Below are 25,545 nucleotides of genomic sequence, written 5' to 3' on the forward strand. Positions count from 1 at the left end.
GTTGCGCCGGCCACATGCGAAGAGCGTCATTTTGGCAGATCTTCTTGCCCATGCGGTTGGCAACCGCTCCTTCTCGCCCGTATGCAAAAAGGGGTTTTCGTAGTAACGATAGCCATACTCCGTCAACATATACACCGTGCTGGCGATCCTCTGGCCATCGCAGCCCTGCAGGTAGTGCCACCATGCGGCCGACACATGGACACCCTCCTTAGCATGACATTCCATATTTCTCGTCATATCAAAGTTTAAAGAAGTAAAGAACGACGGCAGATAGCTAGCGAATCATCAAGACATATACAGAAGAACATGGGAGTTGTTCATCATTTATTCACCACACATGCTTCCTAACAAAAGGAAACACTAATTATTTTAGGAGTAAATTGCATTCACGGTATATCAACTTGGCAAGTGGATACAATTTAGTGTAAGATAATATCTACGGGAGCAATATATTCTAAGATAATATAAGACTTGTGCAAGAGGTTCTTATTGCCATCTATGGATGAGGGTTATGCATATTCTTGCCAACTATGGCCTTGTTTAGTTGGGGAAAATTTTTGAGATTGGTTGTTATATCGAATATACAGACACACCACTGGTGGAGAAACCATCTTTCGTCGGTCGGCCGAATTCCACAATAGTCCCGGTTGCAATAAAAACCAGGACTGTTGACGAAAAAATCGAACACACCAGCCTGGGAGATCTTCTTAGCTCCTGTGCAGGTCCAAAAATTGATGAGATGCGGGCGTGCCAGTCAGTTTGATCCTGCAACTGACAAGATATGCAAATAGTAGATCAAAACAGCCGAACGGCTGACAAGCCGATGGAGTAGTTCCAGCCGATGCCGATAATAGCCGATGCCGATACCAGCCGATAGCGATAGGATTTAAGCAATCGGCTATATAAAGGCAATCGGCTACTGATAATAAAATATAACAATAATATAGTCCAGTATAAACCAATCGGCTAGCATTGATATGATAGAATAAGCATTGATATGAAGGTTAGAGCATACATCAGCTGGAGGTCCGATGTCATGACATCCACAAGATTAGATTAAACAGTGAAGCCTTTGTTGTCATCGGCTAAATCCAACTTATATGTATATGCAATTCTTATGAGCCGATGCAACATCCAGATAACTCACCGGCTGAAACCCCGATGAAACCCTTATTGGCAATCAAGAAGCAGGCTAGATATTATGGTTCTAAGCACGACATAGTAGATCAAACTTAACTGATACAGCACTAAGTATGAAAAGAAACATAATATCTAGACAATCAAGCCGTTGACTGAGTTTTCAGGGTGGTAGATGTCTAAGCTAATCTAATCTAGCAACGGGATTTAGCCGATACCGGCAGAAACCCTAAAACGAGAAGTAGTCGATAGAGCTAAATTGATATGCTAAGACTAGATTAACAGAGACATATGATAAATAGGTAGGCAAGTATATCATCCAAACCAGAGCAATCCAAGAGGTCGAATGTACTGATGCAGCCTTGAACGACGCCGATGTAGACGATACAATTGCCTGGGCTGGCGGAACATTGGACTTACCCCTTAGCCGGAGATCGAACACCGATGCAGCCCCGCGTCAGGTGCCAAGTCCCGCCGGACAATAAAATAAAGTAGAAAAGGTAAAAGGTGGCGATGCGCCGAATTGTATTGATCGTGGAGATAGATTACATAGACCCTGGGTGTACATATTTATACCCATGGGTTGATACAAGTCCTTGTCGGACAAGAAAGAAGCTTTCCTAAAGATAAAAGGAAAAGATAAAGTCCTTATAGGACACTAAACACACTTTCCTAAAGATAAAAGGAAACTAACAAACTATTTCTAATTAATAGATAACTTGCCATGCCGCATTCTCTTTGAACTCGGTCTTTTCTGGATAAGCTTCCTTTAGTAGATCAATTTCCTTAACCGAATATAGCAAGAATCCGACAACTAACGACTTGACAACTCTCATCGGCTAATCGCAGGACTTCGAAGCCGATGCTGACTCTAAGCCGATGACTACTCCGGGTTTACCAAATTTCACTGTTAACAGGCGTTAAAGATGATCTTTAGTCCCGGTTAAAAAGGGTAACGGGCATATTTGATCTTTAGTCCCGGTTGAGTCAGGGCCTGTCAGGCCCCCCCCCCCCCCCCCCGGGATCTTTAGTCCCGGTTGGTAACAAGTATCTTTAGTCCCGGTTGGTGTTACCAACCGGGACTAAAGATCACGGGGATCTTTAGCCCCAGTTCATAACACTAACCGGGACTAAAGTCTCACCCTTAGATATTCGTCTTCTTCCTCCTCTAGCTGCCCGAGCAAGCTTCAAAATTTCTTCAAAAAAGAGGGGAGGTCATGCCAAAATTTCTAGTGAATTTATTTTGGTGATTATATACAAATCGGAGGTGCCTAAAAGGTTAGCAACTTCATTCTCCAATGTTTTCTTTGTCATATTATATTTGGAGCTATGTTTTGCACACTTTTTTGTCTCCAAAATTTAGTTGTAAGTTGATGAGAGAGAAAATTTGTGTGGGGAAGAAAGAATATATAGAAATTTAGTTTATTTGCTAAAGAAGGTTTTATAAAATAGTTGAGAAGGAAAATATAGTGAAAGTTAATCTTAAATAATAGAAAACAAACTAAAATGAAAATTAAAAGAAGTACAACACATTAATATTAGTTTAAAACTTTAGAAATAGTAAATAAGAATTATTTGGTGTAATATTTTATAATTTTTGTATGAATAATGATATGTCATTATTGTATGACTGTTGAAAGAGTTTGTAATTATTTTATAATTATTGTATGACTGTCATTATTGTAAGAATAATTATTTGTGTACAATTTTTGTTCATCTCATGTAGATGGATCGGCAATGGATGTACGCTGACCGGTGGTCCAAAGAGGTTATTGACGGCGTGCGTTATTTTTTGAGAATGGCCGAAGCTAACAGGCATAAGGGTTTTATTTGTTGTCCATGCAATAAGTGTAAGAATCAGAAGGAGTATTCTGCATCCAGGACTATTCATTTCCACTTGTTTGAGTCGGGGTTCATGCCAAGCTATAACTGCTGGACATCCCACGGAGAGCAAGGGGTTGAAATGGAAGAAGATGAAGTGGAAGACGACAATATTCCGGACTTTGGTCAATACGCTGGATTTGAAGGAAATCAAACGGACGAGGAGGAAAGGGATGTTGATGGTAACGACATTGCGGATGATCTTGGTTAGATGTTGCAAGACGCCAAGGAGGACTGCAAAAGTGAAAAGGGGGCCCATAAATTGGACAAGATGTTAGAGGACCACAGAACGTTGTTGTACCCAGGTTGCGAGCAGGGGCACAAAAAGTTAGGATACCACTCTGAAGTTCTTGCAATGGAAGGCCAAAAATGGTTTTAGTGACAAGGCATTTGGCGATTTATTGAAACTCATCAAGGACATTATTCCGGAGGGAAACAAATTGCCCGAGACAACGTACGAGGCTAAGAAGATAGTCTGCCCTCTATGACTGGAAGTTCAGAAGATTCACGCATGTCCGAATGATTGTATCCTATATCGCGGTGAGGAGTACGAGAACTTAGAAGCATGCCCTGTTTACAAAGCACTACGATACAAGATTAGACGAGACGATCCAGGAGAAGTTGACGGGCAGCTAACAAAGAAGAGAATTCCTGCTAAGGTAATGTGGTATTTCCCTATAATATAACGGCTAAGGCGTTTGTTCAGGAACAAGGGGAATACTAGAATGATGCGATGGCACGCTGAAGAGCGTCAACAGGACGGGATGCTGAGACACCCCGCCGATGTTTCGCAATGGCGGAACATCGAAATAAATTTTAAAGACTTTGGAAAGGACGCACGAAACATACGGTTTGGTTTAAGTACGGATGGCATGAATTCTTTTGGAGAGATGAGCAGCGGCCATAGCACTTGGCCCGTTACGATGTGTATCTACAACCTCCCCCCTGGCTATGCATGAAGAGGAAGTACATAATGATGCTGATTATTATTCAAGGCCCCAAGCAACCTGGTAACGACATTGATGTATACCTAAGACCAATGGTCGAAGATCTTAAACTGTTGTGGAAAAAGGAAGGTGTCCCGTGTGGGACGAGGACAAACAGGAGGAGTTTAACCTACGAGCGCTGCTGTTCGTAACCATCAACGATTGGTCTGCACTTAGCAACCTTTCCGGTCAGTCCAACAAGGGGTACAAGGCTTGCACTCACTGTATGGATGAAACAGAAAGTACGTATCTTAAGCACTGTAGGAAGGTTGTGTACATGGGTAATCGTCGATTCCTTGCTGCAAACCACCCGGTACGGAAGAAAGGCAATCACTTTGAACATAAGGCGGACCACCGTGCGAAGCCTAAACATCGCAGCAGTAAAACAATGTTTGCTATGGTTAAAGAACTTAAAGTAGTGTTCGGAAAGGGGCATAGAAGCCAGCCTATAGAGAGCGAAGATGGTCACGCGGCGATGTGAAAAAAGAACTCTATATTTTGGGAGTTACCCTATTGGGAATTCTTGGACGTCCGCCACGCAATCGACGTGATGCACCTCACTAAGAACCTTTGCGTAAACCTTCTTGGCTTCCTAGGTGTATATGGAAAGTCGAAAGATACACTAGAAGCACGTAATGATCTAAACCATATGGAACAACGCGGCGACCTTCACCCAGAACCAAAGGAGAAAGGAAGCCATTACTTGAGTCCAGCCAGCTACACTATTAGCAAGGCAGAGAAGGAAAGTATGTTTGAATGCTTGGAGCACATAAAGGTACCGTCTGGATACTCCACGAATATCAAGCGAATAATAAGCACGAAGGAGAAGAAGTTCACAAACCTAAAGTCTCATGACTGTCACCTGTTGATGACACAACTGCTACCAGTTGTAATAAGGGGTATCCTTCCAGACTATGTGCATTCATGAACACAATTTCGCAGAAGGTCATCAATCCGGATAGATTAGAAGCCCTTCAGAATGATGTGGTGCATTGTCTTGTCAGTTTTGAGTCGATATTTCCACCTTCATTTTTCAATATAATGACGCATCTGCTTTGTCACCTTGTCAAAGAGATCAGTATTCTCGGGCCTGTGTACCTACACAACATGTTTCCTTTCGAGAGGTACATGGGCATTCTAAAGAAGTATGTTCGTAACCGTGCTCGTCCAGATGAAAGCATCGCCAAGGGGTATGGAACAGAGGAGGTCATCGAATTTTGCATAAAATTTATTGAAGACCTTTGCCCAATCGAGGTACCTGAATCACGACATGAAGGGAGACTATGGGGAGAGGGATCTCTCAGAAGGAAAGCAATAATGGCGGTAGACAACAATTTATTCCGTAAAGCCCATTTCACGGTTCTGCAACAATCTTCATTGGTAGCTCCTTACATCGAGGAGCACTTGGCTCTAGTTCGCGTCATAAACATCGGTAAGTCCGATGCATGGATTACACGGCATCACATTGATACTTTCCCCGCGTGGCTACGACAACATCTCATGGGTAACGAGACGATCAACCAACAACTTGTGACATCCCGGCCTAGGGCTTAATAGGATTAATAGAATACTCATATCAACAAGTTGCAACTTCTTTTCCGGAAGCCGGTCTCGAAAGAACTCTTAGGTTAAGCGTGCTTGGCCTGGAGCAATTTCGGGACAAAGTGTGCAGAAAACACTCACTAGTAGTGTGCACGAGTGAGGACAAAGTGTGCAGAAAACACTAGCGTTGGTCTGTGAGGGTAGTCTATGTCCTAGGGAAGCTGCTAGATGTAGAGAGGGCCCGGTCTCGGAGAGTGTGGGGCGTCACACAACTGGCCTTCCTGGCGGGGCCCGGTCTCGGAGAGTGTGGGGCGTCACACAACTGGCCTTCCTGGCGGGGGGACCATCTGGGTCGATCACGACATTCCAAGGATGGATTAGGTTGACTGGTGGAGGTGTAATGATTGATGACAGTGGGATGACAACGGTTGACCTTAACAAGGTTGGATACTCGGACAAACATTTTGTCCTTGCCAATGATGTAACGCAAGTCTTTTACGTGAAGGACATGTCTAGCAAAGGAAAGAAGGGCAGAGGACCTGACGAGCCGAAGCGTCACGTGGTTCTCCCAGGCAAAAGAAAAATTGTCGGAGTTGAGGACAAAACTGACGAGGATTACGATCAGTTGGATGGGCAACCCCCTTTCACGGTGACGATTGACCCTAGCATCCTTCTATCAAATGAAGACACCCCTTACTCACGTAGCGATCACAAGGAGGGAACAATAATGAGGAGAAAGTACGTGCGGTCAACCGTCACCTTCGATGTATTGCCGTAATTATTGTGTACACGATGTAATCTATTTTGGATGTATTGATTATCCATATAAATCAATTGTTGTATGGCATATGTTAATTACGTACGATGATTAGAGGTTTGAACAATATTAAATCATGTAATTGCTAGTTATATGCGATAATTAGAATTTTTAAAAGTTTTAAATCATGCATGTGGCATTTACATATGTTACTGAGAGTTTTTAACAATTTTAAATCATGCATATGCTAGTTATATGCGATAATTGGAATTTTTAAAAGTTTTAAATCATGCATGTGACATTTACATATGATACTTAGAGTTTTTAACAATTTTAAATCATGCATATGCTAGTTATATGCGATAATTAGAACTTTTAAAAGTTTTAAGTCATGCATGTGGCATTTACATATGTTACTTAGAGTTTTTAACAATTTTAAATCATGCATATGCTAGTTATATGCGATAATTAGGATTTTTAAAAGTTTTAAATCATGCATGTGGCATTTACATATGTTAATTAGAGTTTTTAACAATTAATTTAATATCATTCATATGCTAATTATATATGATTATTTGAATTTTTATTAATTTTAAATCATGCATGTCGTATGTATTTACATATATTAATTACAGTTTTTAACAATTAATTTAATATCATTCATATGCTCATTTTATATGATTATTAGAATTTTTATTAATTTTAAATCATGCATGTCGTACGTATATACATATGTTAATTAGAGTTTTTAACAATTAATTTAATATCATTCATATGCTAAGTATATATGATTATTAGAATTTTTATTAATTTTAAATCATATAGGAGTATTTGCTTACTACGTTTTATCCACTTAATGTACTACAGACAACAATAATTTTTCGAAGTAATTGTCATTAATTTGAACACATTATTTTCTATTTTAGAAACACATATGTAATGGAAATTAATATTCAGTGCGCTTATCAGTAGTCCCGGTTCTTAACTCTAACTGGGTTTAAAAAGAAATTGGAAATAGCGGGAAAATATCTTTACTCCCGGTTATTCTCATCAACCAGGACTAAAGATCTAGAGGTATATATATTCCCGATGCGCGCCTTCGTCTTCTCCACCAACACTTAGAAGTTTTTTCCCCAATCAATTTCTCTCTCGGCTTCTCCTTCGCCGCCACTACCTAGAGCATCCCCGCGCCGACGCCGCCGTCGTATCTCGCGGTCGTCTCGCGCGCGTTGTCGTTGCCGCCTCCGCCGCCGTCGCATCTCTGGGGTGAGAGCCGCCGCCACCTCCCTCTCTCTCTCCGACCTCGATCTCTCTCTCTCCCCAAACAGCCGCCGGCCGCCTCGTTGCCGACGCCGCCGCCGACGTCGTCGCGGCCGAACACGACTCCGCCGCGCCGATGATGACTAACTTGTCACGCCCGGAAATTCACTAGTAATTTCCGAACTTATTTGTGCATAAAATCCTCGTCCAGGAATCAGCCGAGGTACACAAACTGACAATTTAATATACAGATTCATCAAATTAGCTAAAACGATAAATACTTACTTAAGAGGCACTTAGTCCTCACCATGAAGAAAACTGCAGCGGAAAATAAAATCTAGCGAAGCTCCGGCTCCACTCCCACAGGCAGCTCAACTGGGGTATAAGCCAAACGTCTTCTCCTTCTGGATCATTTTCTTCAACTGAGGTTGATTGATTATTGAAAGAATTAGCATATGACATACTCAACAAGCCACACAGCAAATATGCAAGTGCACAAGGATACCAAAGGATGGCATAATATAGGCTCATTTGCAAAAACAGCATTTAGCAAAACATTTAAGAGAAGTAAAACAGTGGAGTAATTAATCAGAAATTTTAATCAACACTGAACAACATACCCATGCTGCACAGGCCCAACCATCCTGAACAACCATACCCGGCTGTACAGATCTAACTCCAAACCAGGAGCTAAGCAAATTATTACCAGGTATAACATCCATAATTATTGTGAGAGGTGTGAGACTAATCACGAAAAACATTGCTCAACCCGCCCATAACCGCGGGCACGGCTATTCGAATAGTTTTACTCTGGCCAGAGGTGTACCACTGTACCCACAAGACACAGCCCCACGACATGTCACAATGTGCCTCAGTACCACCACGGTACCTCGGAAAGGAGCTGTGACATTACCCCTTGCATAACACAACCCACCACAGTGCACCGTTCCTGGATCATAATCACCCCCTCAAAAACCAGAGGCATGGACTCCCCAGCGACCCCCGTGGGCTTATCTCCGCCACTTCTCAGTCTGGTGCTCTGCAATGAACCATGCTATACGAAAGGTAAAGCCGTTGCCCACGCTGGCTTGTGGTTGGCACGGTTAATGTTTCACAACAGTAGCTCGCGAACCGGTCCTTAATTGCCATGAGCACGACTCTCAAAACCATGTGCTCACAACCCACCATTATCAAGATTTAGTTGGCAAGTAATTAATTAACCAATCACGATTGACCATCGTGAACTATCATTAAGCCATCATTAAATAATAGTGAGTCATAAGTTATCCCAATAGTGTGCTAATGTTTCTAAGCATGGCTAAGCAATCATAACTAATATCTAGCTGAACCAATATATAAAGCCCAACTAGTCAAGTTATAATAACCCAAGGTATCAAGGAATAAAGTAATCAATGCAAACAGGCCATAACAAAGGAATAGGTTCACACCACCCAGTGACATTCGAAAATAAATGCACAGTTGAAATAAATAGAGAATTTAAATATAGGATCAACATGCTCAAAGGATTGTGTTTAGGATCTGTGTGACTTGCCTTGCAATAATCGGTCTTCAATTAATCTTCTTGAATACTTCCGGCGCACTCACGAACCTCCGCAACGACGGAAACGACAAGCTAACACGCAAAACGAAGAAAAAGGCTAATAAAAACCAAATAAACAGTACATATAAAGTAAACAAACATGTAGATCATGATTTTAGATGAATTTAGCAACTTGAACCACTCAAAACCGAGTTACGATGATTTAGTTATGAATTTCCGAAGATTTAATCTATTAGAAAAACAGGAAAAAGAAAAACGATGATGACGTCATGATGACCTCATCAATAGCCGGACCAAGATGGCGACCTCGCCGGAGATTGGATGGTCGGCTGCGACTTTGGAGGACATGTACACGTAGAGGACGACGAGACGAACCCAACGGTACTCACCCTCGAACCAAACGACGAACGACGACGGCCGACGACGAGGTCTAGCGGCGGCGCGGCTTCGGTCGACGGCGGCGACGGGGCTCCGGTGATCGGCAACAGCGGGGAGAGAGCGGCCGGGCTTCTCCACACCTCGGCGTACCTTACGGCGGTGACGGCGGCCGGCGGCGACGACGGAGGCGGCGGCACGACGCGGATGGAGCTCGGCCGGCGACGACGGCGGGGTGGAGCACGTGGCGGCGGCGCTACGAGGCACGGGAGACCACGGGAGAGGGGGCACACGAAAGAGGAGGACTAGGGGGTCCTATTTATAGCCTTGGATTGAAGAGATCGGACTCCTCCCGCAAGAAATCGATCCGGGAAATCAAAAACTCGGTTTTGGAGATAAACTCGAAAACGAGTTCGATTCGGATAAGATACTCAACGATTAGCTCCGATTTTTGGGGGTAAAGATAGAGGAGGATAAGAGGAATATTTCCCCTCAACTAATTTTAGAAAAAGGAGCAACGAGAGGCGAGATTTTGGAAGGGGATCGGCGGCAACAGGCACGGCACGGCTCTGCTCTGGCTCTGTCCAGAGCTGGAAGATGAACAGTAGCGCAGGGAGGAAAAGTAGACTTCTTGCCGGGCTTTTCTTTTCTCAGCCTGTTTAGAAGAGGGAGCAATACCAGACTTTGGCTAAGAGAAGAAAAGAGAGGATGCAGGCTCGGGTTGGGCCGGTGGAAGAGAGAGGAAGGAAAGGAAGGAATGGGCCGAAAATGGCCCAAGCTGAGGAGGAGGATTTTATTACTTTTCCAATTAAAATAATCACTTAAATGATCTTTGAATTGTTAAAAATACTTCCAATGCTCAAATAATTTCAAGAAAAATCCTGAAAATACTTGGACACTCAAAGTACATAAAAAATTACAATTAGACCATTTAATGATTAATTTAATATGTGGGTAATTACTTAAATGCTCTTTGTATGATTAAAAATTACGAATTGAGCTCCGAAAAATCCGAGAATATTCCAGAGAGTATAATTAACCATGGAGAATTTAATAAAAATTAAATCCATCCATGCTTTATATTTAGGAAATTTTATTTCCCACATTTAACTTCACTTGTAAATTAATGAACATTTAATATAAATTCTAATAATAATTTATTAAATAATTTATAAATCCTGAAACAAAAATCAGGATGTGACACCAACCCTGACCTCGATGCTGCCACCACCGGCGACGACGTCGCGCCGGCAGTGCCGACGAAGCTGCGCGCACCACAACGCCGGGCTGCGCCACGCCTCCGCGGCGGCACGACGCCGAGACACCACGACGCCGCCGCGGCACGCCCTCGCCGCGCCGCCACGCCGCCACCGCGCAACGCCGCCGCTGCGCCACGTCGATGCCGCGCCGCCACGCTGCCGCCGCGCCAAGCCGCAGCCGCGCCGCCACGCCGCCGCTCCGCTGCCGCCACGTGAACGAACGAACGATCGTGAACGAGAACGAATGAACGAACATGAACGAGAACGTGAACGAACGAACGAACGTGAACGAACATGAAGATTTTGGAATACAAGAATTTATTAATGACACCGGGCTAACTACGGATCAATTGCTACGAGGTGCACCAATCAAAAAGGCGGAAGTGAAATACATGTACGAACTCGGTAAACCGCTTGTCAAGCCTGAGCAGCTGCAGTCCCTACCCACACAAATGTACAAGTTCCATCAACTGTACATGGAGATGAGCGCCACCGGTACAGAAATGATCGGAGCGAGGATCAGGGACACGGACTTCTTGCAAGGAGATGACATTCTCTGGATCAATTTCAAGGGTATCTACGAACTATACCAGCTGGATGCCCTCGACGTCTCTATTATGAGTTGCTGGATTTTGTAAGTATCGTTCAGTTAGATTTCTTATTATGTTTCCTTTAATTAGTTAGGTCCTTGTATATAAGTAGACTACATATAATATATACTTCCTTTTATTGTTGTAGAATGGAGATTCAAAGGGCCCGGCGGCGGGGGGTTTTCGATACTGGATTCATCGACCCTCGGAAAGTAAACGTCGCAATGCTCGACCAGTATCCGCAAGCCACAGAGGACAATCTCGTCCATCTCTTGAAGGCGCAGCATTACAAGACGTTCATACTATTACCGTACAACACAGAGTTAGTTTAATTTTACTGTCTTCCTATACCAAATTTCATTCCGTACGAACATGCTAAGTGTTTCATATGTAATGCATCCCACGCACATTGCAGATTCCACTGGGTCTTTTTACTCTTCAACCTGGAGGCCTGCACCGTCAACGTATATGACTCAATGGATAAAAAAGAGTCTATGTTTGACAAGGTTTTCGAACTTATAGACAGGTACTGTCATAAGTTCCTATGTTAATTAAGAATCTTGTTATAATTAATTGCTACTACGAATCATAGCTTTAAACTCCATGTAGGGCTTGGTATCGATTCCGTCATTTGGTCCGCAGTAAATGGAGAGAAAGACTTAGGCGGAAGTTCAATTTTCCTGTGAGTACACATGCTTTACATTTATATTGAATCTCCAATTCAAATACATACAAGTGTATATTAATTAGATCTCTCACCGTTTATCATTTATTTATAGTGCACAAAGCAAAAGCAGGGAACTAACTTGTGCAGCTGCTACGTGTGCGAGTATTGCCACTGCCTTGTAGACCAAATCATCACCGCAAGAGAGCTCGATGTACGTACAAATAAATTCTAAATTTCATTGCGTACGTATCGATTTGTTGTTTAATTACTAATTAATTTCATACATTAATATAGTTTATTCGCATGAGGGATAACCTGATCACACACAAGGAATTTATCGCGGTGGTTCAAGAACAACTCATGGGATTTATCAATGAACAAATCCTTGATCCCAAGGGTGAATTCTACTACGACAGAAATACAATTCATAGGTCCTTAGCTTCTGAGATAACGACTACTACTACGTCGAAATCGTAGCTAGCTAGGACATCATAATAGATTGTAATTAATACATGTCTATTTTTCTATATGCATGTACACATTTTCTTTAATGTAAATATATATTTTAGTCATATATATATGCACATAAAATGTTAAGTGCTTTCATATATATATATATATATATAGATATATATATATATATATATATATATATATATATATACCTATGCATTTGCATAACATATATATGTATAAATACATATATATTATGCATGTATATGTACTGAAACATATATAAATATAATATATATATATATATTATATGCATATATATATGTATTAAAACATATATATGCATGGTTTTTATATATATATATATATATATATATATATAAACCATGCAGCAACAGGGCCATGAAAAAAAAAAGGTCAGCTCGACTTTAGTCCCGGATTGGTAGTCCCGGTTTGAAAACCGGGACTAAAGGGGGGTTACGAACCGGGACTACAAACGCTTTCTCCACCAGTGCACATTTGAAGTATTAAACGTAATCTAATAACAAAATAAATTACAGATTCCGTCAGAAAACTACGAGATAAATTTATTAAGCCTAATTAATCCGTCATTAGTAAATGTTTATTGTAGCACCACATTGTCAAATCATGGCGCAATTATGCTTAAAAGATTCGCCTCGTAATTTACACGCAATCTGTGTAATTGGGATTTTTGCCTATATTTAATACTCCATGCATATGTCCAAACAATCGATATGACACTGTAAAAATTTTTGTTTTGGGAACTAAACCAGCTCTATGGATGAGGGTTCTTATTGTTGTCTTTAGGCTGGTTGAGTACTGGTAGTGTAAGTGGTAGTTTTGTTGTTTCTATTCGAGTTGTGATTTTATAATTTTGTAACCATATTCGACCTATAATCGCTGTGTAATAATTGATTGTAGTTTCTTTTGAAACCAAGACCAAAAATAGACGACCGTTAATTAGTATTTGTGAAGAAGAAAATACGTACACCATTAATGGTTTGGTATGAACTCCACGGCATGGAAGAACGAACACAAGACAAATAAGGCTGAGACATTTTTTTGGCTGCGATCTTGCTTGCTGCGCCGTTTTCTGGTGTTTATCATTCTCCACTTATTAATGGGCAAACAAGGGGCCAATTACATGCATATATATGACATAACGTGTACTTTAAAGCCGCCCGAGAGTTCACAAGAAATCGTGCCATCCCAGGATCGATCACGCGTACGGCCGCTAGGTCACAACAGTTACAAACACTGAAACACACACTGATGTAGAAATTGAAGCCTGATCGACGTGAACAGGAACGATGACACGAAACAATTAAAATAATTAAACAAAGTAGTGTAGTAAAGTTTACGCCAGAAGTTGTACCATTAAGTAGTATTACTGCATAATAAGAGGGGCGGCGGCGGTGATGGGGACGCTGTGGAGAACGATAGTCTCGACGGTGAGGCCAGGACCGAAGCCGAAGAGGACGCCCCAGTCCATGCCCTCGCCGGTGGTGGCGTGGCCGTCGTCGGCAGAGAGCTTGCGCATCTCGTCGAGGACGAAGAGGACGGTGGCGCTGGCCATGTTGCCGTACTCGGAGAGGACGTTGCGGGAGGCGCGCATGCGGGCCTTGTGGAGGGCGACCTTCTCCTCAACCTGGTCGAGGATGGCCGGACCGCCCGGGTGCACCACCCAGAAGATGGAGTTCCAGTCGTGGACGCCGAGCGGCATGAAGGCGTCGGTGAGCGCGCCCTCGACACTGTCGGATATGAACTCCGGGACGTCCTTGGGCAGGTGGAAGGTGAGACCCACCTCGCGGAGGTGCCCCACGATGGCGTCCTCCGTGCCCGGCAGGATGGTCTGGCTCGCCGACACAATCTGGAACAGCGGCCGCTCATCGGCTGCCTCGTCGGGGTCAGAGCCGACGATCACCGCCGCTGCGCCGTCGCCGAAGAGCGCGTGCCCGACGAGGGAGTCGAGGTGCGACTCGGACGGCCCCCGGAAGGCCATCGCCATGATCTCCGAGCACACCACCAGCACCCGCGCGCCGCGGTTGTTCTCGGCCAGGTCCTTGGCCACGCGCAGCACCGTGCCACCGGCGAAGCACCCCTGCTGGTACATCATCAGCCGCTTCACCGACGTGGGTAGGCCCAGCATCTTGGCCACCTGGTAGTCGGCTCCGGGCATGTCCACTCCGTTGGTCGTGCAGAACACGAGGTGGGTGATCCGCGACATCGGCTGCCCCCACTCTTTGATCGCCTCCTCGGCTGCCGCCTTCCCCAGCTTGGGCACCTCCGCCACCACCATGTCCTGCCTCGCGTCCAGCGACGGCGCCGTGAACACGCACATGCTAGGGTTCTCCTGTAGGATCTCCTCAGTAAGATGCGTGTACCTCTTCCGTATCTGCGAGCTTTCACCTGCATATATCATGGATGCGCGATATTAATTTGCACCTGCGCTATTTTAATCTTAATTATTATTAATTATTATTGTTATACGGTTTAGATAGGGTGAAATTTACTCTGGAAATTCGCTTAAATTTTTTTAGAAAATCACGAGCTGCAATTAGGAGTCCGACTATCGTCTCAAGTTAATGTGCGAGTTTTTTTAAGAAATATTTCTTATACGACTCCTTTTGTATTTCAAAAAATGAACAAACAATAAAATTGACTCAAACACGAATCTATATTTCCAAAAGCGAACGAAATTACAAACCGACTCAAATAAAAATGACATACCAAAATACCGACAAAAACATGATCAGTTTTTATAATAGAAGTGATGGCGCAGTACTTTAATTTCTATAAAGGGATTCACCTTTCACTTATTTAGACTAGATACAGTATGTGTACTAGTATAATATAGATGCAAATTAACTGATTACTCATTAGTGCTTACACATCCTCTGGAACCTCTCCTTCAGGTTGGTTAGGTGCTCGCTGTTGGTGACCCTGAAGTAGTAGTCCGGGTAGTCGGTCTGGTACACGCAGTTAGCCGGCGTTGCCGTCCCGATCGCTAGCACCGCCGCCATCCCCTCCGCTCTTTGCATCCTCCTAACCTCCTCCAACTTCACTGTTGATGTCACCATCTCCCCACTCACCGGCGGCTAATCGTACCTAGCTAGGAATGTAGTGTATATCTTGGTATAACTGAGGGTACTAGCAGCTAGCTTGTTCGCCACAACGAAAATGCATGTGCGCTAGCTAGCTGCTGCCTCTCAGCCCGGCTGATTCGAACAAATGGTCGCAGCTAAGTTATTTATAGGGGTGAGCTGCACGTTTGTCTGCCAGAACGTTGTACCCTTTTCCAATTTTCCTAACAATAATATATCTCCGTTGAATTTGTGTGACGATACTATTTTTTTTTCTGAAAACGTGTTTAATTAAGATTCATTGAAGTTTGAACAAAAGTTTCAATTCGATCTCATAAGATATATTCTTTTCAGCTGCAAAAACCAGTACTTTAATATATATACGAATATATTGGTGTAATTCTTGAACTAAATATATTTGTAATCTAACTAAACAGGAAGGAAGCATGCGCACACAAACGTGGACATCTTATTTAAAGTTTCTTAAAATTTTGCTAGCCTAACATATGCATTTTTGTGCGTGGATGACCTTTTTTGGAAAAAAAACATATTATTTCATTCTATATATTATGAACCTGCTATCTTATTAACGAGTTATGATTTTTTTAAGAAAAACAGTACAAATGCACACGCTCATAATATGCGCACAATGACCCCTACGAGCACACACGCACACTACCCTACCTCTACGAGCACCTTTGAAAGACTGAGACGACATATGTTGGGATTTACAAATTGACCACAAGTGCCTCGATGTAGACAGGTACGTTGGCTACTACTACAACAATAGTTAGCCGTAATCACAAACACCCGCGTATCAAAGTCTAGGACATAAAACCGGGTGGGTTGGTTCTACCAAAAAAACCTAACAAGTTGAGCTATACTCACTTCGCGATTTTCTTCTAATTATCCTCACAGAACATATATAAAATCTAAAGCATAATTATATTGAACCATGGAATCTTAAATTGATGAGAAAATTATTGTGTCGGAGTTGATCCTATGAAATTATCATTTCTATGATAAGTGTTTCTTTTTTAATTGAATATATTTAGCACACTCTTTTTATAGTATATATACTTTGAGCAACTCCGGTTTACATACACACACATAGGACATATATGGGCACCCGGGCACCATAATATGAAATACACAAATTCGTCTAAATTTTTCAAAATTTTCTATATATCTAGTTATAAGTATTCGATTCATACCTATACCTAGCAACAAAACAACTCAAATTTAACTTTATATATATATATATATATATATATATATATTAAAATTAACTGGGGCTTCATGGGGCCCGGCCAACATGATTAAAAATTGAGTATGTACCTAATGCTAATGAGTCTGATTTTTTTAAAAAAATGTTTAGTTATGAACATTAACTTATTTACTAGCTAGTTCAAACAAGTTTGAACTAAATTTGAATATCTTTTTGTTAAATTTTGATTGTAGGTATATAGGATCTAAACTTATATATAATTACTTAGGTATGTAATAATGGATTGTAAAATAAAGTTTAATTTAAGTTGATTTATTGCTTTGGTATGAATCAAATTCTTATGACTAAATATACACTCACAATTTAAAAAATTATATTTTTCAGTGTTTGTGCGCGCGCGCTAGTAATAACTAACCATTCAAATTAAGAACCTAACCACCTAACCATCGTACGTGAGATTCAAACTTAGGTGATATGTGTGCATAAGATATATAGCAAAACAATGTAACCACCACACAACTTGTCAACTTGTGGATGTACATGACGTACCCACTCTTCTTTTTGGAGTATACGAGGTCAGCGCCAAGCGTTATGGTGGTCAATCCATTGCATCTTCTCGCGCATCACCGTGAGGCCTTATTCGGTTAATCCTTATGAGAGAGGAATTGGAGGGGATTTATTTCACACCTATTATAGTCTGGAATTATTCCCCCTTAATCCTCTCCAATCGCCCTCTAAGCTGAATAACGCCTGACGGGGTTAGCGGCATCGATCAGGGACGATGCTGAGCTATTGGACCTCAATGCCATACGGCCCCTGAGCTCATGTTATTTTTGCTGAAGATTTTTACACGGTTTATTTCAAAATAATTTTTCTAAAAGATTAATAATTAGTCAAAATTTCGATGGACTTATAGGCGGAAAAATATGTGTACATGCGGATGAGCCACCTGCGCCTCTACCAAATTGCCATAACCACATGTAAAAATCAATTTTTGCAGGTGGTTAGGTTAAGCCGAGCAACTTGGGAGGTGATTTTCGGTGAAAACAAATAATATAGCTCAAAAATATCCAGATGCAGTGCCATTTCCTGCTCGTCCCATTTCTACGGATCCACACCACTGCAAATCAATATCAGACACACCGCAAATCCAAAGTCGAGAGTAAACTTCCACATCACCATAACAATGCTCAACACATATATAACGCAATTCCATAACAAATTCACATTTATCTCATAGCGAAATAAAAGCGAAGTGAACATAGGTCAAGGCTGCAGCAAAGCTTGCCGTTATCGAGCTCAGCATTGGCCCCTTTCTCCCACTGCCTTGATCATCAGCCTCCATCTCAGCGCTCCTGCCATGTACCTTGATCTGGATCTAGCTAGAGGTGGTAGTGGTGTGGTGGATGCGAAGGAAGAAAGGGGATAAGGCAGGGTGAGGCAACCTCCGGTGGACCGGTTGCTTATGAGCCTTTAGGAGACCACAATTGTCGTCATCGTTTAACAAACCCTATCGGCAGCAGATCTGCCACTCCCAAGTCCACTGGAGGTTGAAGTTGTCAGCGGGTGCCTAGAGCCCACCAACAGGCGGTGAATCCACCGCTCCTGAGTACGCAGGAGGCCGTAGCAATCGGCAGCGCCTGCCGAGCCTTGTCAGCATCGGTGATCATGTCGTTGGCTATGATTGACGATGGCCTTGCGAAGCCTGCCAGCTGAGAGGCGCATCGGTGATGGGAGAGGGCGTAGAGGAATTAGAGGGAGCAGATCTCGACTCAATCGTCCTATCACACAAATAAATATACATGGTAGTCGTGTTACTGCACATTGACCGTAACGTTACTACGCCGTTCCAGCGTGATGAGAACTAAAAAAAAGTAAATCTCAATCTTTAGAGAGCAATATCTCTCACATTATATAGTATTTTTCTAATTCGTCTGCACCATGATTTCTGTAAAAAAGTGCTTAACAAAACTATTTTTCGATGTTGTTGCTGCGAGAAAGTTGTCCTGTTACTACACGATAACCGTTATGTTACTGCGGGATTCCTGCGAGACGTGAACAGCAAAGTGGTGGGTGGGAGAGGGAGTCAATGGGCGGGTTTAACTCGGGTTTGACCGGCGGGAGGAGGCTTTGACTAGCCTTTGACTGAGGTGGGAGGGGAGATTTGGGCCATATGAATGGTGGGGGAGATGGGATTGGCCCATGGGAGGGGGGTGTAGAATAGTTATTCTAGGGGAGGGGTGTAGAATAGATTTGCTATATATAATAATCTAGGATGGGATGAAACCCATCCACATTTTGGAACGGAGTTAGTAGAAGTTATAAAAGTTGCACCTCAACTTTCCGGAGGGAGTGTAAGCCAACTATAGCTTATGCCAAGACGAGATAAAAAAAATGAGAAGTGCTAGCTCTTATGCAAAATCTAGCTCTACGCATGCTCCAAAGCAAATGCATTAGTTACATAGGCGAGGGAAAAAGAGGAAAACAAAAATAGGGCAACATTACAACTAAAATATATATATGGTAGGTTTAATATGGACTTATTGTTTGAATTAATAGATCGGTCTTAGCCCATTCGAAGTTTAATTCTTTGGAAAATCATAAAAGCCCACCTCATGGGATATCATGCATGGGGAGTTTAGTACCGCCTTGCCTATTCAATGAGAGGAAGACCTCCTTTTAAGAGAGGATGCTCTTCTAGCCACTTGAGGCATGTGAGGCGGAGAGAACAGGGGGAACACGTGCTCCTGACATGTCAGTTTAACTCGGGTTTAATATGGACTTATTGTTTGAATTAATAGATCGGTCTTAGCCCATTCTAGGAGAGGATGCTCTCCTAGCCACTTGAGGCATGTGCGGGAAATTCATATTTGTTTTTTTTGGAAACACTCGGAATAATCTGATGAGTGAAACGGTGTGGAGTCCGTTTTGCTGCGGAAAATTCAGATTTTTTTTTTTTGGAAACACTCCGAATAATCCGATGTGTGAAACGGTGTGGAGTTCGGATAAGTTACGCGTGACTTATCTGGTTCGGTTCGGTTATGCAGAGTGGAGATCGTGTAGGCGCCCTGATCAAGTGTCCTGATATCTCTATATAATTTGAGCCGCCACCTCCTCGCAACATACGTGGAATCAATCTTGGGTTGGCCTCCTCCTCCGTACTACGTTGTTGTTTGTAGTCTACTCCATCCCACTCGCCGGTGCTCAATGGCAATCGGGAGAGCAGCTCTCCGAAACCTGCGCCTTCTACGTTTTGCACTAGAAGAAGGTAGCAATAAGATTTTTGGGTTTTTGGGAAGCGCTCCACGCGACTGCTCCCTATTCGTTCATACGGCTCGTCTTCCTCTTCGCTCGCGTGCTGTGCGCTACCGTTAAGGGACGGTACCGTGAATTCTTCCTGCCGAGCAACCGGATTTCCAAAACCATCGGTATCAACATGTTTCGCATCTTCGATCTGTTCATCCTTTACTGTCTTGTTTACATGTATAGATCCTATGATGTGATTATACTAGTTTACATCGACAATGTCATGATTTATTTATGTATTTATGGAACAAATTAAATCATTACGTGCTTATATATTCAACACTTATATCTACTAGTATTAAACTTGCTCAAATACTCTGAAGTACAGTAAATGAGAGTGGTTGAAGAAATGCCAAAAAATTATAGCCAATGCATATGTACTTCCTCTGTCTCATTTTAAGTGCAACCATCATTTTTCGTGCCCAACTTTAATATAGTTTGTCTTAGTTGATTTTTTAAAAAACTTTTAAAAAAACTCATGCATAAAGTACTATTCATGGTTTATCATCTCATAACAATAAAAATACTAATTATAAAAAAAATAAAGAGGACGAATGATCAAAGTTGGACACGAAAACTGATGGCTGCACTTAAAATGGGACGGAGGAAGTAGGTAACCGGAAGCTATATGATATAATTGAGTGGAGGTAGCTCAATTAATTGTCAATTGACTTGACATGGAATACCTGCAGATAGCTATGTTTGTGAAACAAATGGAATCTTGATCGACCTAGACATCTACCCAAAACTGACAAGTTGTTCCTATTTTACAAAGTTCGAGCTGCCATACTATCATTGATATTCTCAAATTGGCTAATAAACTACCTTGAATATGAGCAGTTCAAGAAATGCATAAAAAATATATATAGGCAGTGCACATCTGGGTAACGGGAAGCTATTTGATCCAATCGGGCGGAGTTAGCTCAACTATTTGTAAATCGTCCTAGCAAAGAATTCGTGCATACAACCCTGTTTGTTAAACAATGGAATCTTGAGCTACGTCCCACTACTACATAAATCATTTTTACATGCAGCCAGCACAATCGCATGCGCCAAAAGATCTACAAAAAATCGGATTTTCGCATGCGACCAGCGCAACCGCGTGCGAAAATGGTATTTTCGTATGTGGTCACCTATATCGGCTGCATGCGAAAATAATATCAGCGAAAAAAATAAAAAAACCGAATCGGCCGAACCCTAGCTCGCCGCTGTCATCAGTCGGACCCACGCAGGGCGGCGCCACTGCTGCTGCCAGAGCCCACCGTCCTCCGCGCCGGATCCACCGTGCGCCTCTCGTCGTCGCCGTCAGATCCGCCGCCCCCGCCGCCCATCGTCGTCACCGGCACTGGATCCGCGTGGGGATGGGTCGCCACCGCCAGATCCACGCTAGGCGGCATTACTCCTGGCCACCTCCTTGTCATCAACGGCGGCGCCGCCTGCTCCCAACCCCACCGCCTGCTCCCGCACACTCGGTGAGGAGAGGAAGACAAGAGAGTATCAGAGGAGAGGAGAGGAACAGACATAAGGAGAGGAAGAGTGAGAGGAGAGGAGACGAAAAGTTTTAAGTGGTGAGAGCGAAAAGAGAGAGCACGGGAAAAAAAATCTGTGAAGAAGAGGGTATTTTCGCGTGCGGACAACTTAAGAGACACGCATACGAAAATTTATTTGGTATGTGGCCCCTTAAGATGACCGTATTGGTAAATAGACTTATTTTTACATGCGATCCCTTGCAAATTGCTACCACTATAGAACATGACGTCGTGAACGGGACATCCATGATAGGGGCTTGCATCCCATCATATAGACCTCCCATTTGACGGGACATAATAAACCTCGACACAAAAGCACCATTACAGGCACTCACCACAGGCCTCTAGTCTGGACCTGTTACTAATGACACTCATCCTCGACACAGATGAGTTTTGACATCACTGACCAATAATCTGTAACTGGGCTCCTTGCCGACATAGAAGGGACCCACCCAACATGGATGACCTATTCCATAGGTGTGCTGTGGAGTCTTGAACTACACATCGTCTATCAAAAACATTGACAAGGTCTTCCTATTTTACAAGCTACAAGGTACCATTCTATCATTGATATTGTTGTCAAAACGACAACTGCATACGTCGAAAGACGTGGTTACTCAACAGTGGATGGGAAAATGAAGTGTACTAAATTTTGAATTTTCCTTGGGGATCCCCCATTACATGGCCCTAGGGGACTATTTATAGCCCCATTACAGGTTCTTACTACTAGGGTTTAGGTTGTACAGGGAAATTTACATGATTACCCTTACCAAAGGGGCATTTACAGGGGTACATAATGTTATAGGGGCTCATGGGCCTCTGATGGGCCGTCTGGCGATCGCCGGCCTGTTGGGCCGGAAAGGCTTCCTCGGCCCTCACGGGGGCGAACTTGTCAAGGCGAAGTCATCCTCCTTCGGCAGATAGTCTTCGCCCTGCACCCTTCGCCTGAGACGCCTCTGGCCTGGCGCTTGTACGACTCTTCGCCTTGCGCCGTTCTTGTTCCATAGCCTTCGCCATGGGTTTCGGCAGGTTTGGTTGAAGGACCTCATGCCATCCGCCAACAAGCCCCTCACGGGCAAGGGTGAGATTGGAGCTTCGGCCGAGACCGTGCAAACCATGTGGTATGGTATGCGGCGCCCCCTTTCGACCGATGCTCCTGCCGAAACCTACATTATTCCTGCGAATGAAGTTTGTTATTTGTGCGGCTGGTATTATTTTGCCGCGCTTCGCCTCCTGCGATTGATTTTTATATATATTCTTTTTTCCTGGGCCGAACGGAAGCCTTCCTATCGTGGGCTTTTCACTGTGCCGCTCGGTCGATGGGAATTTACCATTTCACCTACCCTTGCGACACGTGGCGCTTTATTACTAGTGGTTAGGCGAACGGTCGCCTGGGTGGGCTATATATTCCCGCTTCTCTTTCCTTTTCACCGCCCCACTTTCCATTTTACCGCGAGCGCTCTCTTCCTCCGTCTCTTCCTTTCACAGCATCTTTCGACCCCTCAGGCGTTTCGCCGAATCTCGTTTTTCGCCACCGCAAACGCACCGTTCGCCATGGCCCCACGTAAGCCAAACCCTACTTCGGCGAAAGGGCCAGATCCCGGCCTAGTCGATGACAACAGCACCGCCTTTCTGGGGGTCTCTCTTGTAGACGACGTCGAGCTGGCGAAGATGGTCAGCTCCGGAGCGTTGGTTGAGGGGCAGGCTTTCGCCCCAGGGAAAACCGTGGTGCCGAAACCTGTCGACAATCGGACAGTGGTGTTCGCCGTATTTTTTGAGGCAAGGCTACGGTTTCCTTGCAACGTGTTGTTGCCGGAAATCCTTCGCCTCTTCCAGGTGGAACTTCCGCAGCTGAGCCCGTCGGCGCTTGTTCAGATCGCTATCTTTGACTGGGCGTGCTGGACTTCCGGGTTTGAGCCTAACACCGAGCTCTTTGGCGCCATATTTTTCGCCACCGTGAACTCGAAGACGGTGATTACCCCGGCTGGAATGAAAAAAACAGTGTTCGGGAGCGTGAACTTCAACGTTAGCCCCGAGCGGTCCGATCTCTAGCCGGTGAACGCTGCCATGTCGAAGTGGGACCGCCATTGGATGGCGAGGTGGTTCTACCACACCATCCCCTTCGAGGCTATTTCTGAATCAGCGAAAGCCTTCCGGTGCCGGCGCAAGGCGATTGCGCCGAACCGGAGGCCCAAGATTGCTGTGAACGGCACCATGGAGGCATGGTTCGTTCTACTACGGAAGGTTTGCTCCCGCCTTAGCTGCCGTGACTTGGTGGAGGAATTTTGTATGCTTCGAATTTTTCCCCTCTCCCAGTCATGGCAAGTCGCGGTTGAACAAGGCGAAGAGGTCGACGGTTTGCCGAACCTGATACTTCCTGAGGGGGCGAACAGTAAGACTGTTGTTTTGCTATTTACTGCTGTGCTTTGTTATTTCGCCTTATTTGACTTTTGACATAGCTTCACACTCTACTTTTACAGTGTTGACCCTCGACCAGGCCGAAGCCAAAGCCTGCAGGATGATCGGCGATGTTTCGGCCGTCGAGTATAGTCAGCTGTTAACGCATCAAGCGGCTGGGCGGGCGAACCGGGTTTACAATGGCGAACTGCCTCCCCGGGCGAATCCCCAAAAGGTCGACGACGAGGCAGGGCCTTCGCGAAAGCGGACGCGCGGACAAGTGAAGCTTGCCCCCAGGAAGCGAAGGGTTCCTACTTCGTCTGACTCCGACGCTGACGACGAGGATGATGCCGAAGAACGTGACGGCGAGGAGGAAGGAGATGAAGAGGAGGAGGTGGAGGCTGTGGCTGATAAGGCCGCGAGCGAGGCGGTCGAAGACTGCGTCGACACCCCCGGCTACACTCCTACCCCAAGTCCCGGTCACAACGAGACCGGGGTGGAGTCGAACAGCTCCCCCCTTCATCGGAAGGATTTGGAAGGGGCGAAGGCCCTAGTTGCGTTCTCTTCAGGTGCAGCGGCGAAGGGAGGTCCTGGCAAAAAGGTGGCTAAGAAGAAAGGACTCGTCGATGTCGCTCGCGTTTTTAGCGACGACGAGTCCTTCGACGGGACTCTGACTTCGCCCGCTGGTCGCAGCCTGGATCTTTCGGCCGCCCCCATTCCTCCATTCGACGCCGCGGGAGTGGACGGTAGTACCGCCGCTGGGGCTTCAGCTTCTGCGGAAAGGATTGTGACGGCCGCGGCGAAAGTATTCGGCAATCCTCCGCCTCAGCCGGTTGCATCGCCGCTGATTGAGGTGAAGGGAAAGAGAGCTGTCGCTGAGACGTCCGCTTCGGAATATTCGATCTCGGTACCCCGCTTCGCCCCTGGCGATTTCGAGACGCGAGCGGACCTCCTTCCTTTTTTGGAGGGGGTAAGCAATCTTGTACTGCCCGCCAGTGCCCCGAGCTTGTTCACGGAACTGAATGAGTTCGACGAAGGGTGTTCTGCTATAAAAAGCCTGGCTGTTCGGGTACGTTCCCCCCCCCTTTTTTTATCTTTACCCTTCCTTTATCTTGTTTTTACAATTGACACTTGTTCTCTTCGCCGCTCGTATTCTGCGCCCAGATCCTCGCGGCTCACTGCTCAACGGAGCGAACCGTGCGAGCCCGACTTGATGAGTTCAAAAGCCGTCTTCGGGCCAAGGATGACAAACTAGGCCGTAAAAATTTGGAGATGGAGGCCCTTGCCAACACTCTTAAGGAGGCGAAGGCTGAAAACAAGCGGCTCCAATCGGAACTGGAGAAAGGGAAAGAAGTCAGGGCCGAAGTCGATCGCTTAAAGGCCGAACTGGAGAAAGAGAAGGCCCATTCGGCGGTGCTCATCGACTACTACAACCTTACTGAGCCGAAGATAGTCTCTTCGCCAGAAGGCTAGCAGGGCTGAAGCGAGCGCCGCGGAGGAGTCGCAGCGGTTT

The 25,545-nt window shown here is 44.4% G+C and overlaps 1 protein-coding gene and 1 long non-coding RNA gene across 5 annotated transcripts; both read right to left on the bottom strand.

The window, feature by feature from the left end:
• Positions 1 to 271: 271 nt before the first annotated feature.
• Positions 272 to 10,103, bottom strand: LOC136357378 (uncharacterized). Of its 4 annotated transcripts, none has more exons than XR_010742712.1 (4): positions 9,514 to 10,103; positions 9,116 to 9,196; positions 7,871 to 7,985; positions 272 to 771 (listed from the first exon to the last, which is right to left on the bottom strand). It is a non-coding gene; the product is annotated as an uncharacterized lncRNA (long non-coding RNA). The 4 variants fall into 4 exon arrangements; XR_010742715.1 differs by having other exon boundaries at positions 307 to 714; XR_010742713.1 differs by having other exon boundaries at positions 313 to 771; positions 7,849 to 7,985.
• Positions 10,104 to 13,546: 3,443 nt separating this feature from the next.
• Positions 13,547 to 15,707, bottom strand: LOC4342725 (chalcone synthase 2). The gene is made up of 2 exons (NM_001422062.1): positions 15,380 to 15,707; positions 13,547 to 14,898 (listed from the first exon to the last, which is right to left on the bottom strand). Exons 1-2 carry the CDS (start codon positions 15,567 to 15,569, stop codon positions 13,877 to 13,879), a joined length of 1,212 nt encoding a protein of 403 aa, NP_001408991.1. The 5' UTR covers positions 15,570 to 15,707; the 3' UTR covers positions 13,547 to 13,876.
• Between the last annotated feature and the right edge of the window lie 9,838 nt (positions 15,708 to 25,545).

Source organism: Oryza sativa, chromosome 7, assembly GCF_034140825.1.
Source record: "Oryza sativa Japonica Group chromosome 7, ASM3414082v1".
In the NCBI taxonomy this organism is placed as follows: domain Eukaryota; kingdom Viridiplantae; phylum Streptophyta; class Magnoliopsida; order Poales; family Poaceae; genus Oryza; species Oryza sativa.

Coding starts and splice junctions, on each gene's coding strand:
- LOC4342725 (NM_001422062.1), bottom strand. CDS start 15,569: ATGGTGACATCAACAGTGAAGTTGGAGGAGGTTAGGAGGATGCAAAGA. Junction 14,899..15,379: donor GGAGAGGTTCCAGAGGATGT/GTAAGCACTAAT, acceptor TGATATATGCAG/GTGAAAGCTCGCAGATACGG.